Source organism: Schistocerca americana, chromosome 1 (assembly GCF_021461395.2).
Source record: "Schistocerca americana isolate TAMUIC-IGC-003095 chromosome 1, iqSchAmer2.1, whole genome shotgun sequence".
In the NCBI taxonomy this organism is placed as follows: domain Eukaryota; kingdom Metazoa; phylum Arthropoda; class Insecta; order Orthoptera; family Acrididae; genus Schistocerca; species Schistocerca americana.
The window spans coordinates 785,560,491-785,580,185 of NC_060119.1; the positions used below are offsets into that span (position 1 = coordinate 785,560,491).

The 19,695-nt window shown below is 37.6% G+C and overlaps 1 protein-coding gene across 3 annotated transcripts in view; it reads right to left on the bottom strand.

Moving 5' to 3' along the window:
- The window catches only part of LOC124612330 (longitudinals lacking protein, isoforms H/M/V), a 152,834-nt gene that overhangs the window by 36,018 nt on the left and 97,121 nt on the right, over positions 1-19,695 (bottom strand). For all 3 annotated transcript variants that reach the window (XM_047140473.1, XM_047140481.1, XM_047140490.1), the window contains one exon: positions 17,817-17,874. In XM_047140473.1, the coding sequence (XP_046996429.1) occupies positions 17,817-17,874 (58 nt within the window). The remainder of the gene's footprint in view (positions 1-17,816; positions 17,875-19,695) is intronic.

The following is a 19,695-nucleotide window of genomic DNA, read 5'->3' on the forward strand; positions in this document are numbered from 1 at the left end:
ATGAGCAACAAACTGAATGCGTAACATAACATTAAATTCAGGTAAGTTTCCTACCTACTTCGTCAATGTAGCGATTAGATACAATTATCATAGGAAGATTGGAAGACTCAACATGATTAATTCAAAATAATAATAAATTATATTTGACAACTGAAGAAAGAGCCTGATGTTGAAAGGGATGCAACAAATTTGCTTTGGTGAGGACAGAGAGTGCACTGCTAATACTTAGTTGATGTCTGCACAGGTTACATAAAAACACAATGTCAAAATGTTCAAATGTGTGTGAAATCTTATGGGACTTAACTTCTAAGGTCATCAGTCCCTAAGCTTACACACTACTTAACCTAAATTATCCTAAGGACAAACACACACACACACCCATGGCCGAGGGAGGATTCAAACCTCCGCCGGGACCAGCCGCACAGTCCATGACTGCAGCAACATAATGTCATAATTTGATAGCAACAATAGAAAATTTTATACAAAAATAGTCTAATGGTTTCAATGCGTTTTTTATCAGTTACGTAGGAGTAGTGGAGATGGGCGAGGTGTTCTTGAACTAATTCAAAAAGCTATATTCTTCTATAGAGCAAACAACTCATGAGTCAGAAAAAAGGAGTGTTAGGTCTTCATGTCCAAACTGCCTATCCAGTGATGTCAGTGAATGGAACAAAGATTCTAAGGCAGGATGCTGCAATGGCATCCCAGGCAAGATGTTGAATTAGTCACTATGTCAAAGACCATTACAGTATGCAACTTCTCCCAATCCGCAGAAAAATACACTACAGACAACATATATGTATGTTGTTTATGAGCAGCTTTTGTCCAGGATGAAAAGAACAGAAAGCACAAAAAATTTATTTCTTTAGAGCACTGCATTAAAATGTGAAACACTTTCTCAATTTGTATTTTCATTCTTGATTTTTTTTTTTTTTTTTTTTTTGGGGGGGGGGGGGGGGGGGGGGGACTTGCTAGGAACTACGAGCCAGCTCTTCACTGTGAAGACAGAAAGCTTTGAAGACTGGGTGCACTCGGCCACTCAACTGGAAGCAAGCAAGCTGCAAGTAACTGACTTCTGAGAGTTGGCGAGTTAGCTCACTGCTCCACTATCACACTAGACTCAGCACAGATAGAACTGCTGGCGAGTTGGCTCCCGGTAGCCACTCACTGGTGCCCAACCACTCTCAACTCTGAATGGAGCTGATTGCTAAGTGACACAGGAGTCCTCCCACTCTCTGCTCTTTTGCTTTTCTTTGCTGATAACAGTCGCATTTAAATCTAATCCCTTCTTAATCAATGCTATCAATTTGAGTTTGGCTCAACCTGGATATTGTTTATTATAACGGCGGTATTTACATTACATTATTAAATTTTACATATGGATGTATAGGTTATAGAATACACTGTCTGTTCATTAATTCTCATTTTAAGTTTCACTGTTTAAAAGATGTTTTAATTTTTTCACATAATTTTCAATGCTGCAGATGTGAACGTGCTCATGTAGAAGAGCTTCAAGTGACGTATAATATTTTACTGTACAGGATAAAAAAAGGAAAATGCCATTACTCCCAGCAGATAATTTCTTGTAGGTCAGGAAGCTAACCAAGATATTTTCTTTTGTGACACACGCACCCAAGCAATTTTTGTATGCACCGACCCATACGTAAATCTGTCAATGTTATGAAGCCAACCACACTAAATAATATTATGGATTAGATTAGATTCAGTTTTCGTTCCATAGACCCAAAAAATGAGATGATTCTTGTGGGTGTGGACCATGTCAGAAAGTGTAACATAGAAAACACAAAACATTTGAATATAATACCTACTGCCCTGGTCATTTGAAAAATAAGTGAAGACATTACAGTGAACTGGATCTGCTAATATTTACAGAATTAATACACTGTCAGAAGGAAAGATTGATATGCACTGTTACTAAATGTACCACACACAAAATACCTAATCTTGACTGTTGTGACTGAGTGCTGCCAAAACTGACATCTAATAGACAGTTTTACTTAAGCTGGTCTAACAGTCCCTGTTAAGATATTCATCTATAGAGTAGAAGGTGTTGCCTATCACAAAGTCTTTCAAGCCCTATTTAAACTGTGCTTTATCTGAAACCAAGTTTTTAATGCTTGCTGGCAATTTATTGAAAATGTGTGTTCCTGAATATTGGACTCCTTTTTGGACCAAGCTAAGTGATTTTAGATCTTTACGTAGGTTTTTCTTATTCCTAGTATTGATACTATGTATTAAGCTATTGGTTGGAAGTAGGTAATGAAATTTATAACACTGTCAACCTCTTTGCTGTGCATGTCTTCACATGTTATACACATGCTGGAAGGACATCTCTTACAGGTTCTGAACTGCATATAGTGTGTCTTCTCAAAATTTAATGACAGTGAATTATCTTTAACCATTTACTAATGTCAGTGAAAATTTGATTAGCAGCTATTTCTGAATCTGTACTTGACTTGCTACTTATTGCAATGTTCGTATCACCTGCAAACAAAACAAACTTAGCATCTGGCAATGTAACAGACGAGAGGTCATTAATGTACATAAGAAAAAGCATAGGACCCAAGATGGAATCTTGAAGAACACCACATGCAATTAATTCACAATCAGATGAAGACTGACTGCTTACTGCACAGGTATTTTGCAGTGACACCCTTTGTTTGCTGTTTATTAGATAAGATTCAAAACATTTCGCAGCATTGCTGGTGACACCATAATATTCTTATCTAATGAATTAAGTACACTCTCACTGTAAGTGTAAATAGCTTTCTCTATATCAGAACCCTTAAGAAAGCCAAACTGTGACTTGGACAATATATTATTTGGAGTCAGATGCTTAAGGAAATACTTTAACACAGCCTTTTCAAATATTTTTGAGAAAGCTGGCAAAAATGAAATTGGTCAATAGTTTGTGGTATCTCTTTATCCCCTTTCTGGTAAACGGGCTTACTTTTGGCATATTTTAGCCAGTCTGGAAATGTTCCGCTGATAAGCGATTGATTACACAAATAACTTAAGATGCGATTCTACTTGCATGACATTATATAAACAACATTTTAATAAAACTAAAACATATTAGCCCAAACTGTAGTTTACAAATTTGTAAAACATTATCGAAGTCTCTAATAACCAATTATTTGGTAAAATTAAAAACTATTTGACTACTGTAAAGGAAACAATAGGTGAACAACTATAAATAATAGTAGTTCCTATGCACTCACAGCATGAGGCTATTATCACCAAATGTAAGTTTAAAGTCACCGCCATAATAATGAGCAATGTTTCACACATGAAATCAACTGACATGTTTTTCAACCTTCCAAATGTGTGTTCAATTTTTTGCACATTCTTTTGATCTTTTTGTTGCAACAAGCAACACAGAAGTCAATACAGTTTTGTCAAAAGAGCAGCCACTGTTGCTCGTTTTTCGAAAAGAGTTGTTTTTGGTTAAGCGAACTTGTTGAAATACAAAAAATTTAAAAGAAAACCAATCACCAACCAATTATTGCCATAACTGGTAGGAAATCTTCACTTTACGAGTAGTTCAATGATACCATCACTCAATTTGAAGGAAATCACGACCTGGTATCTGTGATGACTGTGAAAATAGACAAATATTGATCTAAGGCATATTTGTCTAGAAGCATCCCTAAACTTGTGGGAAACTAGATAACTGCTGTGCCCAACACTTCCTCAGGTGATTCTGACAAGATTTGTATCCCAACATCAGTACCCGGGGAGCATGTCTTATGAAAAGTAGGAATAACATGCATTAAGTTATATAGCAGTTTTTATATTATATTTTCAACAATGGAATTTCCAGTCTGGAATATTTACAATGTAAGGAAAAGACAGAATGTTACTTACCATAAAGATAACACATTAAGTGGCAGACAAGCACAACTAAAAGACCCTTCCATCTTAGCTTCTGGCCACAGCCCTTGTCAGAAAGAGAAACACAACACATTTATTCAGATAAGCAAGCACATCTCACACACTCATGACTGCCATCTCCAGCAGCATGGATCTGAATGCCCATGCTGGTCCAAGCTGCCAGTCATGGTGGTCATGTGCAAGTGAGATGTGCTGCTTTGTGTGAATAAGTGTGTGTGTGTGTGTGTGTGTGTGTGTGTGTGTGTGTGTGTGTGTGTGTGTGTGTGGGCGCGCGCGCGCACGTTTTTTCTGGAGAAAGCTGTGGCTGATGCTAATGTGTGTCTTTTAGTTGTCCTTATCTGCAACTTAATGTGTCATCTTTATGGTAAGTAGCAATCTATCTTTTCCTTACATTATTTTTGTTTTCAATAAAATTATGAAAAAATAACAACACAGTGAGCTACAGTGTGTCCCACATAAATCTCTCTAGAAGCTGCGCAATTTTAATTCTCTGAATTTCAATGTGTCTTGGCAATAATCACATTAACACCTGTTTCAGTTGGCTCTGTATTAAATTACTTCTGTGTAGATAACATTATGATTCACCATAGTTGTACAAAACATTTAAGTACTGCTTCCTGTGAGTATCAAGTTAGTAAAATTACGATTTTATTGGCACGGACAAGAGTGTAAAATAGGCCCGTGTTCTAAGGCAATTATTTGTCGTACAGGATAAATTTTCATTCTTGGCACAGACACTTATCATACAACTATAGCAAATAAGGAAGGAGGAAATTGAATTAATTATTAAACCACAGAATACTAAATCCCTACATGGTTTGATAAATTACCAAATATACTTATGAGGAACAAGGAAATTTACAATTAAATTTTAATAAAGTCATTTATGTGTGTGTCTTTCAAGTACGTTCAGCTTCCAGATAGATTAAAATACAGGTTAGTAAACTACATAAATACAGAAATATACAGGGTGATTCAAAAAGAATACCACAACATTAAAAATGTGTATTTAATGAAAGAAACATAATATAACCTTCTGTTCTACATCATTACAAAGAGTATTTAAAAAGTTTTTTTTTTCACTCAAAAACAAGTTCAGAGATGTTCAATATGGCCCCCTCCAGACACTCGAGCAATACCAACCCGATACTCCAACTCGTTCCACATTCTCTGTAGCATATCAGGCGTAACAGTTTGGATAGCTGCTGTTATTTCTCGTTTCAAATCATCAATGGTGGCTGGGAGAGGTGGCCAAAACACCATATCCTTGAAATACCCCCATAAGAAAAAATCGCAGGGGGTAAGATCAGGGCTTCTTGGAGGCCAGTGATGAAGTGCTCTGTCACGGGCTGCCTGGCGGCCGATCCATCGCCTCAGGTAGTTGACGTTCAGGTAGTTACGGACAGATAAGTGCCAATGTGGTGGCGCTCCATCCTGCTGAAATACGAATTATTGTGCTTCTTGTTCGAGCTGAGGGAACAGCCAATTCTCTAACATCTCCAGATACTGTAGTCCAGTTAAAGTAGCACATTCGAAGAAAAAGAGACCAAAAACTTTATTGGCTGAAATGGCACAGAAAACGTTCACCTTAGGCGAGTCACGTTCATACTGAGTTGTTTCCCGCAGATTCTCAGTGCCCCATATACAGACATTGTGACGGTTGACTTTCCCGTTAGTGTGGAAAGTTGCTTCATCACTAAACACAATCTTTGAAACGAAAGATTCATCTGTTTCGCCTAGTCAACAGCGCCTCAAGCGAAAAAATGTACAACTAAATGAAACTTTATAGCTCCCTTAATTCGCCGACAGATAGTGCTTAGCTCTGCCTTTTGTCGTTGCAGAGTTTTAAATTCCTAAAGTTGTGGTATTCTTTTTGAATCACCCTGTATAATGTATGCACTTATAGATCAATTTCATTATTATCAGTATAAAGACTTTTTGAAAAGGCTACACATAAGACAGTAGCAACACACACCAATATACATTATTTGCTGCCAGTTTCACATGCATCAAGAAGGAACATCAAGAGGTGCCATGGAATTGAATGGAAATTTCATCGTTGGTATATTTTGTGCTTATTGAACATATATAGGACACAATTTCAAAAATTCTCTAATTGCAAAAGTCATTTCTGAAAGATATTTACTGTGATGACACTGCATAAAGAATGATTTTTTATAATGTTAATCTTACAGTGAAAATATTTTTCATTTTTACACTGCAAAATCTAATTGTGCCAACTAACTACAAGAGCTGCATATTATACTACCTCGATGTTAACCCTTCTCATACAAAGTTCCTAATCACAATTACATCATACGCAAGGTGGCTACGGGTATCTGAACAACTCTGAGGGCTACTTGTGTGGTGTGAAACTTTACAATGTTAGTTGATGTGAAGAACATACAACCATGAATCATCACTCTTTGAAAAAACTATGAAGTAGACATGAAGTACACGTTTAACTGAAGCCAAACAGATGAAATATAATCTAAAATGGATAAATAGCTGTTCACTACAAAGAGGTAGTGTTGACCAAAAAACAGCCCCCCCCCCCCCCCCCCCCACACACACACACACACACACACACACACACACACACACAGAGTCTCTATCGTATCTGGGTGCTAAGAGTCAGGCCTCGTGCCCAGAGATGACAGTGGCCACGAGCGCGCACGTGCGTGTGTGCACGTGGGGGGAGGGGGGGGGGGGGGGGCAGGGGCACATGCGAGCATATGTTTTCTACATCTGAAACGTATAATATTTACCAGAATTTTTTCAATGTGCCTGTCTATAGCGCAACACCACCTCTGTGTGGTGAATAGCAATTTATCTATCAATCATCATCACTATCATCATTTTTATTATTGCATCTGGATTTTAATATATTTTTGGATACACAAGGCACATGTAACGACTGGAACTCTCCAGGATAGGTTCCAGTGTCCAATGCAGCCATTCAAGCTGTGCAGCAGGTAGTACCCATAAGAGATTGCTACATGAGGTACAACTATGGATGAGCTGCTCACTAACCCAGATTTTGGGTAAGGTTACTCACGTCCATGACATATCCTAAGTCACATGTGCCTCCTGGGTGGTGCTAAATGAGTAACAACAGGATGAGACTGAACTGCCCAAAAAGGCCTCCCAGTCATAGAAGGCAGAGAAACAACCAAAAAGTCCTTCTCAGGACACACAAGTTCGTATAATTGGACCATCTATTCGTATATGCCAACTTAACATCGAAGGAATAAGCAGGTCGAAACGTGACTATCTATCCAAACTATCGAAAAACCATGCAGTCAACGTCATTGCACTCCAAGAAACAGACACAGCAGACGATCAACAGATAAGGAGCAGAGAGGAAATACCAGGATATAAACTAATAGCCTCAAATAGCCATCTAAAATACGGTCTTGCACTTTACGTCAAGCATAATATGAAAAATTATCAGGTAGTTTCAGTGAGCAGCAAAAACGATATTTTCACAATTTCAGCAAATATTTATAGTGTAACAATAGTCAATGTTGACAAGCCTCCCAGAGTAAACTGGCCTACTTCTCATCTACCATCTCAGCAGCATCCATCTCTGTTCCTGGGCAACTTCAACAGCCATCATAATCTATGGGAATATTGTGAAAATGACAGTAATGGTGAAGCTCTTTGTGAATGGATGGAAACCGTAAACTTGGAAGTAGTTTTTGATACCAAGGATCCACCTACCTTTCATTCAGGACGTTGGAACAGAGGATATACACCTGATCTGTGCTTCACAACTCAGCTTCGCAGCACCCATACCCAGATATGTCACTCAATACTTAAAGATTAAAGAGTACCAATACTTAAAGATTAAAGAGTACCAGTACTATATTAACTCACTTTTGATTCTTTATTATGGCATAATGCCACACGTGCTAGAAGATGAAAACATGCATTTGAAATGCAGCAAGCAGTTGAAATTAGCCAACAGTGTGGAACCAAACACTTTGTTTCAAACACATTGACTGCCTCAGCGTAAAAGATTAATAAAAACCAAATTTCTTTAGCAAACCAACAAAAATAACTTAATTGTTCTACAAGGCGTTTAATGCATGGCTGTCAGAAAAGTGAAAATAAAATAAAATCTGAAACTAATAACGTATATTAGCCTTCCATAATTATATGAATGTATTTTAATTAACTCGATAGCTCCCGGCCACAGAAATCCATTTTGTTATCATTTGACGTGAGTGCAGTAAATGAAGAGGAAACAGTAAAATCACTAAATGTAAAAACGGGTCACGTGGAGACTACACACTTCCCCACTCTAACTCAGACTGCTCTGCGCATCAGCCTCGGATCTACGACATTTCCAAACCAGGACAATACTAAGATAGTGGCGCCCCCTGCCCCCTCCCAGCCCCCATCCCTCCAGCATTTAAGATATGTCAAAAATTTTTAAAAAATCGAATTTTCAAAAACATGTTTATTTTGTAGGGCACATCTTTCTGAAGGGTCTGATACATATAACATATATTTTCATGGAAATGTAAGACATGTTATTTGGTCTTAAGTGTGCCAGAGTGCAGTGCTACCCCTCTTCACACAGTATTCTTCTATCACACGTCACTGTATTTCACACCGTGGAATTGAAACGTGTATATTTTGTATTGGATGCCATCAAACTATATTCAGGACAGTGGAAATTAAAATGTCCTGTGATGCTTCTCCTGCTCCCAGTCGCCCAGTTTCACATCCTGTCCCTCTTTTTAAAAAAAATAACCACACCCACTCGCAATTAATACTAGATGGGATTATTTGTAAATGGGAGAACAAGAACTTTTCAGAAAATTTGCACTCTTTATTGCTTGTTATCTAATAACTTTCTGTTTTGGGTGACATCAAATTAAATATAGGATACATAAAACCAATGAAGACAAGACAAGCAATACAGTAAACATTACTTCAATGCTTAGCTCCTAGCATTGTTTTCTCTCTAATCTTGCTACAGTTTTACATGGCGCACTTTCCTTTCTGCGAAAGAATCTATTACCTCATCAAAGTTCGTCGAACGTTTTGCTACATGAAAAATCAAAATATCGTTGTCTAATACTGCGTAAGCTGTTAATACAAATAGTACCCAAGACTGGTGTGGTTTCTCGATCTCATTACGTCTATTTTGTCACTGCCTGCTAGATAAAAACAAAATAGGCCTTTCTAACACTACAGAAATTGTAACACACACCAAATAAACGAGACTGTTTTCGCACAAATTGTCATTTTTATAACACGACAGAATATAATTCAGAAGACCAACATAAAATGCCTATTAGGCCTACTAAAAGCAAAAAGCTTTATGTTAGAAAATAGTTTCACATTTCGTTCATATGCTCCAGTTTCTCGAGCGTGAGATCGAAAAGTAGTAGTACGAGATTTTTATATAAATTTGGAATCCTCATATTCTTCCCTAATTTGTGTGATCCCTGTTTCTTCTCCTTCCTCGTTCTAACAAACAATCTTGTCATGATTAATTCTGGAACTATTTCTGCCTTTGTCAAAACTTATTCGCTGGTTAACTTCACTAACCCTGCCAGAATCACCGGTTTAGTTATCCCTGATTATTCTCCGGTTAGGCATTGTTATGTTCGTACAAACCATTTTCCGCAGTACTTCCAGAATAGAACTTAAGCGGTTGCTGGACGAGGACTGTACAACTGACTCTTACTAGTGTAGCGATCTGGCTAAAAATTTTCTGACAAAATTTCATTTTCCTGGATACACCGAAAAGATAATATGTAACCTTTCTTACCTGTCATTCTTGTTAATCGATTACTTCCACTCTGGTAGTCTGAATCTATGGATTTCCCTAGTAATTCAAACAACGCTCATCGTTCGCAAACCCAAACAACAACATAATCAGAGTGTGATTTGCGTTCACTCATTCGGCTTTACTCCGCTCAGCTTGTATAGCCAGGTCCCCTATTGCCTGCAGGAAACTTTATTTCTAGATGCGACGAGGATTCCCCTGACAGAGACATAATGTACACTATGCACGCATTCAAAAATCAACTTACGATTCTTCTTCTTCTTCTTCTTCTTTTTACTGTCGGACCAAACTGCTGACGTCATCGGTCACTTGGCTTACACTACTTAATATAACTTAAACTAACTTATGCTAAGGACAGCACATACACCCTATGCCTGAGGGAGGATTCGAACCTCTGACGGGAGGAGCCGCGCGAACCGTGACAAGTTGCCTCAGACCGCACGGCTACCGTGTGGGGCTTACGATTCATTCAGAAATCAAGAGTGTGTTCAAAAACCAACAGGGACGTGCATCAAAATCATATGAGTACTCAATAGACCAACATCCACTGGATGCTAGGTACTTTGTGAAATGGTTTTTTTTCTCTTTAAGAATATGAATTTGGCGAATCTAATGTAAACAGTTGTGACATCATGCTCATCGGAGGCAATTTGTTGTTATGAAGCATTGCATAGTCTTCCTAAAGCCTTTGACACATTTTGCTGTTGGCAAACGCTTGTATGAGCACTGCATTTTGTTTTTGTATATTGCACATTTCCTTTGCAGCTTATGTTTTTTTTTTCCCCCTCCTTGTTCACATTTTATTGTTGCATTATTTTTCTGCAGTAGCGGGATACAGCAATATCCTTTGTTACAGTATCGATTCTTACCAGTCAAAGTTACAAAAATTTAACTGAAAACTAAAACAACGAAAAATTCCCGGTTTTCTCCCGGGTCGGATACACCCTGATAAGCACACAAGAAGGGAAATCAAAACCCAGCTCAACGCCAAGAAAAGAGCAGCCCCAAATTCCTCTAAATTTTCCAATCCATTCGATGAAGAGGAAGTAAGAGACGCCATCAGAAACATGAAAGTTGGGAAGGCAGCTGGATTCGATGGGATGTACCCTTAATTTCTAACACACTGTGGACCAGCACCTATCATATGGCTTTCTAACTTCTTCTCAAACATTCTCTCCACTGGAAATCTCCCACCATTATTCAAGAAAACCAAGCTAATAGCAATCCTTAAACTGAACAAAGACCCAATGAAAGTAGGAAGTTACTGCCCAATAGCCCTGTTAAGTGTTACTTACAAACTACTTGAACAACTCATCTACAACTGGATCTATGAAACAATTAATAAACAAATACCCATAGAACAAGCTGGATTCAGGCCTGGTAGAAGCTGTAATGACCAAGTGTTTGCATTAACAACCCGTATTGAAAATGGATATGAGGAGACAGGCATAAGCATAGCTGCTTCCTTGGATCTATCCGCTGCCTACGACACCGTATGGCGAGAAGGCCTTCTCTTAAAATTTGTGAAGATCATTCAGTGTTGGAAACTCACAAACCTACTTAGCAAGTTGCTACGCAACAGACTTTTCGAGATTTACTCTGATAACAACAGAAGCAAAGTCTTCAAATTAAGTGACGGACTACCTCAAGGATCTGTACTGGCCCCTCTCCTTTTCAACTTGTACCTTTATGACCTGCCAGCCACAACCTCAAGGAAATTCATATATGCTGATGAAATCTGGTTGGCAACCCGGAGCTCCAGTTTCACCACTGCTGAAAGCACATTCACTGCCGACGTGGAAATCCTGGACACACACTTCAGGAAATGGTGCCTCCGCCTAAATCCTCAGGAAACTGTTACTTCAGCATTCCACATACGGAACACACACTCTGACTATAAACCAGAAGTTAAACTCCAAGGACAAACCTTACAGTACCGCAGCACTCCAAAGTTCCAAAGTACCTCGAAATGACACTTGATAGGTCCCTAACTTTCCGACGTCGTCTCTCCAACGTGTCCAAAAAATTGAAGACCCGTAATAATATCATTCAGAAGCTTGCTGGTACCTCCTGAGGTTGCAGAGCTCAAACCCTAAGATCAACTGCGTTGGCACTATCATACTCTGTCACTGAATACTGTTGCCCGACATGGATGAACAGTGCTCACTGTAGCAAGACAGATGTGCAACTCAACCAGACAATGCTGCATATGTAGCACTCAAACTGCATGGCTACCAGTTTTAAGTAACATCCAACCTCTAGCTCTACGAAGATCAGATGCTCTCCTGAAGATCTGGAGAAACATTCAGAAGAACCCTCAGCTACCCGTACACAGCGATAATAGCAGAACATCAGCATCTGAAGTCAAGAAAACCACCTTGGCGAACTGCACATCATCTTGAAGCCTCCGACTTTAACATCAACGAAGTATGGAGAAGTCAATAGGAATAATTGTCAGTGTTCAACGGTCACCTGGTTGAAAAGCCTTCCATGCGAGTTCCAGGTTTCACACTCCCCAGACGTCAGTGGAGAACTATCAACCGCATCCGAACAGGACAAGGGAACTGCGGATATCTAAAGCACAAATGGGGCTGGGCAACATCTCCAGATTGTGACTGTGGAGCTGCCCTGCAAACAATAAATCACATTGTTGGTGAATGCCCGAAACGAGCCTTCAGGGGACCAATAAATGACATCCACCATGCATCACCTGAAGGGCTCAACTGGATCAACAGATTGGACTTAGAAATCTAAGAACTTGTGTAATGTGTACATAATTTAGTATAATACTTTGGACATTTGATTCTGTACCTGTATTTTGCTTGTCATTTCTTACACTGTATACTCTTAAAATTATGCACTTAAGTCAAGCTCTGCATCATCATACGATAAATAAAGAAATAAATAATAAGCTGAACCAAATGTAAACAGTGGTTAAAAGTCATGGCAAGGATTGTTCTATTTGTCTTTGTGTCATATATGACACATAAATGTTGCGGCTAGATGTGAGATATGGCGATAGTGTAGGCATGATACCTGAGCAGTCTGTTAAAGGAGTGCAGTGAACATAGCAGAACGTCAGAATAGACTTTGAACACAGGTAGATAATTTGCGCAAGATGCAAGCAAATTAGAGATCACACAGAAACTCAGGCTTCTGAGATCGGAAGTGCCTAAGGTGGTTCTCCAACATCACAGAGACAGTGTTTTCACATGTGTAAGCTACTGCACGTGATGACCATGAACATACTCTCACCTCCACAGAGCCACCTACGGCTAATGGTGGTTTACTGAGTGACAGACTATCACTGATTTGAATGTGGGGCATCCCAGATTTCCCAGTTAAAAATATCTTTTTCTTGGGTGAAAATACACTATACCCTGGATGAAAGTAGATTTTTTCCAAGTTATGTGACAACATAATTTCCCTCGGAACTGTAAAACTTATCAATCCTTTGAATGATATAGGTTTTATACATCGGTATAGAACTTCCCGGCACTTAAGGCAACAAAATCTAGCAGAAAACACAATGTGTTTTGGAAAGATCTTTGATGCGCAGCAACATGTACGTGGCATATTTTCGTATTACGAATATATAAATATGAATTCCACCAAATACAGCTTCTGGTTTCTGAAGGACTAAAATGGAGAGTGTGATGTGCTTTTGTCAGTCAATCATAGTTCATGTCATGTGATCTTGCCAGCAAATGACAGCACATATTCAGAGGAGAAAACACAAAATGTAGTCAGCCAATAGTAACATGACTTAAGTAGCACAAACACACACATATAGGAAAAGTTAATTGTTTTAATTAATATACATGCAGCATAGCTACAAGGAAAGCTAAGCTTTCACATATAATACTGGTCTTTTCTGGCGTGTTATCCTTTAAGATATATAAACACAAATGTGCTGTAAAATTTTAAATAATGGCATAAATGGCTGATCCTCAAAATATTAGTTCTGAAAGAGTCAGCCACTGTCAGATAAATTCATCATCAGACATTCTCACACTTAACACCTTCAACTTGCGTAAAAGGAAATTTACTTTCAATGAAGCACTTCTCAAACCACCATTCCACCTGTTAGAAATTTAATTAGTTGTGGTGCCACACTCATCAACAGCAGTCTGTCGTTATACAGTCTTGCATAGTTTTCGTCCTAAAGCCTTTGATACATTTTGCTATCAGCAGATGCTTGCATGTGCACAGTGTTTTGTTGTAAATTGTGCAAATTTTTAGCAACTAAAGCTTTATTTTGGCGTTCTTCTCTCATTTATGTTTTATTGCTGCAGTATTCTTCAGCGGCGGGCCAAAGTAAAATTCTTTGCTAGTGTATCAGTTCTTACCAGTCAAAATTACAAAACATTAACTGTAAACTAAAGAAACTGGAAAAACCCTGGAATTCAAAAAAAATTCCTGCATTTTCTCCGACTTCCCATGATACAGCCTGCCCGCTGTGCTAAATGGGGTCATAATAATGAGATTCCACTACATTTGCATGTGACTTGACTGAAAAAGTAAAAGGACACCTTCATCCAAATACTTTTAGGTAGACTAGGTAACCTAGGACTGGCACATCTGTTGGATACATGTACCGCACTGTGTGAACGGCATTTAGGTATTCTAAGCAAGTGAGGTGATCTCTTCTGCTGCAGTAACCATTAAGGCTGTGAGTACTTCTACTTTACACATGTTGAACCTTTTCTGAAAGTGGATTTCGAGCATGGCCAATGAAAACTGCAGAGCAGCTGAACATATTTCCCAGCCTAACACCCAATGGCAAGGTTATCAGCACCATGAGATTTATTAAAACACTCGAATGTGGGTAAGAACTAAAATTGTCGTACATGCATGCACTCTAAATGACCACACACTATCGCACAGGCACTCTCACATGCACTAAAACCAGTGAGAAGGGAAGATAGCTAATCAAGAAAGAAAAACAGAATGAAATCAAGACACAGAAGAGCTAAAAGAACAACACAGGGAAATGAGACTGGCTGACCACTTACAAAAAGCTTGGTGAGCCAGCCACCCTGTTGACACATTAAAAATATCTCCCCAAAATCTTGTTAAAAAGACGAGACAATTCACAAAACTTTAAAACGCGAACTACATCTGTTTGATTACACAAAATAGACTGCAGATCCACCGGCAAATCACTGCAGTCTGCTGATCAGCAAATAAAGTGCAGTCCAATAAAATGTGGCACACCGTGATCTGCATGCCACAGTGTACTTTGCCACTTAATTATAGTTGACACTTACGATAATGCAAAATAACAACAATATTTTCCTGTATTACTGTGTCAAATCTAAAATAATTTTGAGGCTCACAGTCAGCAGACCATTTTCAAAGCATGACAACTGCCACAATGGCACTACCAAAATGGCTCTCAGTTGGCTAATGTTTAAGGCTTGGTGAAACAAGGAATGAGCTGTTGCAGTGGTAGAAAGTGCAAGCAGGGCTCAGCATTCCAGTTACTAAATAACACTTGCTTTGAGAGTGCCAGCTGCTGTGCACTACTCAAGTGCACTGATGCTTTGTTGTGTTACATTGGAAACAGTGGACAATTTAAGCATAACACTAAAAGTTATGAATGGAAAAACTCTGTTTCAAGGTATGAAATGTCAAGTCAACAAGTAATTTTAATGCTACTATAATAACCGCAATGACAGTTATCTCTAACTTTGTGATCTGTTTGCCATATGTAGGGCTCAAAGCATTTTGTCAGTCAGTTGTGGATAATTGTAAAGCCTTTTCTGTGATTTAGCGTGTGACGAAGCAAGCTGGGATTTTTTACTTCCCCTTTTGTTTTGCCATCTGCCACCTTAAAATTCATTTTTTCACTTTTAACTACTTACCATTAACATACATTAGTATAATGTGCATTTTCATAAAAGACAAAGGTTGGCCCTTAGTTTTGAAGACTATAACACCAGATCTAATTTTGGGCTTAGTTTTATGTAGGTAATTTATTCTCTGATTCATTTTGACTATTCCTAGATGGTATCTTTTGTTATAAGGTGAAACCAGTAATTGTCTCGTTCTATTGTTGACATATAAACAAATATAAATTCTCTACTAATTATAAGCATTTGGAGGAACATCTAATGGTATTCTTAAGGGAGTTTTGTCAAAAGTATTGTTTGCATAATGATATATGTTAATTTCATCATTTAAACAAATAATTCAGCCTAAATCTTGTAACAGAAGAAACTTTTTAAAGGAACGGATTTTTCGATGTATTCAGTTAATTTAATGAGTTAAGTTTTAACTGTAATTTCTGTAAATTTAACTTCGAACAATGCATAGTTTCAGCACCTCCTATCATGAGGATATATAAGGGCCCAATTTTTGGTGCCAAGACAGTCAGTCCACGGCCGAGTTTCAGACAAGGAACCTGTATTGGTTAGATCAACAACAATGCATCCATGAAATAAGTGTAACACAATTAGGCCGTGTGTTAAAGCTGCATACATACCTCTCTATTCTTCAAGAACTGTGAACTTTGTGGTTAGATGTTCACTGCTCATATATGTTCAACAGGAAACTATTGTAGCAGCATGTGGAGATTTGCCTGCAAACTATTAATGAGGCTTATGGAAAGTTAAAACAATAGTGCACTGGCCATATATAACTGTGTATTATTGGGCAGTTGTTAACAGGGAAAGTAAACTACTGTGAAACACAACTGTGCACCTGTTGGCTACATTATTTAAAGTAGTCAGTGTTGTACTTCCACAACCCATTTTTAAGCTAATATCACATCGACACCGAGGACAACAAACAATGAAATAAATAAAGAAGGTGAACCATCACAAGTGCTCAATCGCATGGAATAGGGTAACTAGGGATATACAAGAAACAGCATGGAGAATTACAGACAGGTGTAGAGCAGCAGGCCTTCTGACTTCAGAGAGAGGAACAGAACTCAGATCAATAATTTGAAATTTCATGCATGAATTATGGTGTTAGCAACTTTTATTCAGACTACACTAACAACTGGTTTGGTTAAAGTTCTCAGCATCACCCAAGTTTTCAAAAGGCAAGTCGTCCATCTAGACTGAGGTATACTTGGCACTGAACTGCATAGCATTGGGTGCTTCCCACTATACCGCTTATAAGGGTTTCTTCCCCATTCATTTGTGTGAGGAGTGTGTGTATTTTAGACATTTATTTGAGAATCTGGTAAATAAATGGCAAAGCGTATCACTTTGCTAAAAACACAATTATAAGAGTGAACATCTGGGCAAATTGAGAGGGGAAAGAAATTATAGAACACAGATGGCTTGCAATAAAATGGCATATAATACACACGTCTATCTCGAAGTTCTCCTAGTCAGAGTAAAAAGGTACTGGTAAGCACATCAGAAAGGAAAGCAATGGTGATGGAAGGAATGCTGCTTTGGCCTTTGTGTGTCAGTTATTGAGATTACCACACGAAAATAAATTATGGCACAGTAAAAAATATTTTAAAAACCAAATAACTTGTTTTTGTATTTCCTCTTTATTTTTAAGTTCTAAGATTTAGGAAAGTCATTCGTCAATATCGAAGATAACATTTTTTTTAATTTTCATAATTTTTGTTTCTTGTAATAAACTCAAAAATAATGTACCTAATATTTTCAGAATATACTGAAACATTCAGTTTTCAAGGCTGCAACAATCTACTTACTACTCATTTCTCAGTTTTGTAATCTTGTTTGGAACAATCCCAAATTACGCCAGTTTCAAAGCTAAGTATCACAGATGAAAATTATAAAGTTAAAACCTCACCCACCAAACTCTCTCCAAGTTTCTGCAAGCAATAATTGTGGATTTTTCCCCTCATATGGTTACCTAATGATAGGTTTAAATATCATACAATAAATCCTAAAAAAAAAAGCAATGAAAACAGAAACAATAATAAAACTAGCAATCCAAACAGGAATAGTAAAAAATGTTTAAATTTAACAGATATGAGTTACAGTTTTTTAGCAAATAAAAATTTTCAATTAATATTAAGTGGAATATTAAATACAGACATAAATACAGGCCACTTTTTGAAACATTCAAGCTACTCTCAAAGAAGAAAACTTCTTACACTTACCATCTGAGTATGACGTAGGCTTTAACTTTTCTTTCTCCTCAGGTTCAGCAAAACTTTCCTGAAAAATGTATAAGCAACACGTTCTTATATCTATATGTCAAATCTGATCCTACAGAAATTAATAATTAATGGTTTTGACTTCAATCATAGTAATGGTAACAGATGTGTTTGATGTACCCTGTCAGTCCAAAACATTTCCAGACGGGACTATTAAAAATTAGAGCAAAAAAGTTAAGATGGTGATTTTACTGTTTCAGGTATTCTACACAGCCCCTTACATTTGAGTACAAGGCATAGAATGCTCATACATCAATGTGAAACTGCTAGGAAAGTCCTTCATTGGTATGATGTTTAACTCTCACATTATATTAGCACTTTCTTCAGTCTTTGTGAACCAGATGACTCATTATGCGCTTTGCTGTTTTGTGGTAGAGTCGCAGTGATAATATCAAGTCTCGTCACCTGTGATGACTTTTTCCAGAAAAGAATTCCTTGCTTTTTTATTCCAATCAAGTGGTGGCAGGCATCTAAACATCATTTATTTTTGTTTGAGATGCAAGGTGTGAGGGATAAACTTCCCCACATACTTTCCTCTTCTACAAAACATTCAAAAGAACATTATGAACTGCTAATTTACAGATGTTCAGTTAGTTGCTTCATTGCAATGTGTGACAATTACAATTTGCACAACAACAACACCACACACACTAGGGTCCCACACCCACTACTTAACACTGCATGCTCACAACTTATCAGTCAAATGCACTTCTGTTGTTTACGGTCGCTAGTTCAAGCTACCACTGTAGTTACTACACTGCCATCACTTATGCGCCAGGAATGGGAAAACAATTTATCCATTGCTGAGAAAGGATGGTTTAAAGTCAAACTATATGAAAACTTAAAATTTACTCTCATGTGAACTGAATGCGTGGAAACGGTTTGAAGTGAATCAAATAAATAAAGAATGCAATCTTACGATAAAATTGAGAACTTGCTTTGAAACATCTAGTTTCATTCAGATTTTGCGAGTCTTTTTACACCCGTGCTATTTCAATGTTTCAAACGTGTGCAAATCGATTCAAATTTTGTTAGAAAGTAGACAAATACACGTAAGTAATGGCCATCTTGTTTTGTGCAAGCTTTATCCGTGGTCCTAAGTTGCACACAAAATGTGTATAAAATCCAGTTTTACATGAATCACATCTGCTGACATGGTTTAAAGAGATACAAGTGCCGATAAAAAAACATGTTCTTGAGATAATTATTAGAAGCTTTTGCAAATATATTTCATCATTCGGGTTTTACAAGCAAAAAAATCGTGCAACTAGACACGAAACTAAGTTTTGTACAAATGCTCTGTATTTAAGTGCTGCATTTGGATACAATTAAAAAATCTGGTTATTATAGTTGTTTATCATTTCATTGTTTATACGTTAAGGATTTTATTCACTAGTGACTTAATCATTGAAAACTCTTTCGACATGCAAAACAATGTATATACCAAATCAGAATTATGCCCAGCAACATACAAAATGTTGTACTGTTTGAGCGACCATTTAAAGCTTTATCGATGAACATGCAGAAAATTAAAGTAATTGTCAGAAAAATGGCAATCTTATTTCCTTGCATTACTGATCAGTTTGCTTAAACTGGAGTCACACAGGTCATTGCAGTTTAACAAGAGTGCTTGCTTTGAGTAAACAGAGATGAAACAAATTTGGAAAAATCAACTGAGTTTTTCAAAAATGACCTAGAAAATTGAGAGACTGCGCTTACACTTGAATATGTTAGCCGATATCAATAATAAAAAACAAATGGTCTTAAAAAAAAACATGCGTGATGTAAGAAAGTACATTACAGAAGAGCCTGCAGTTGGAGA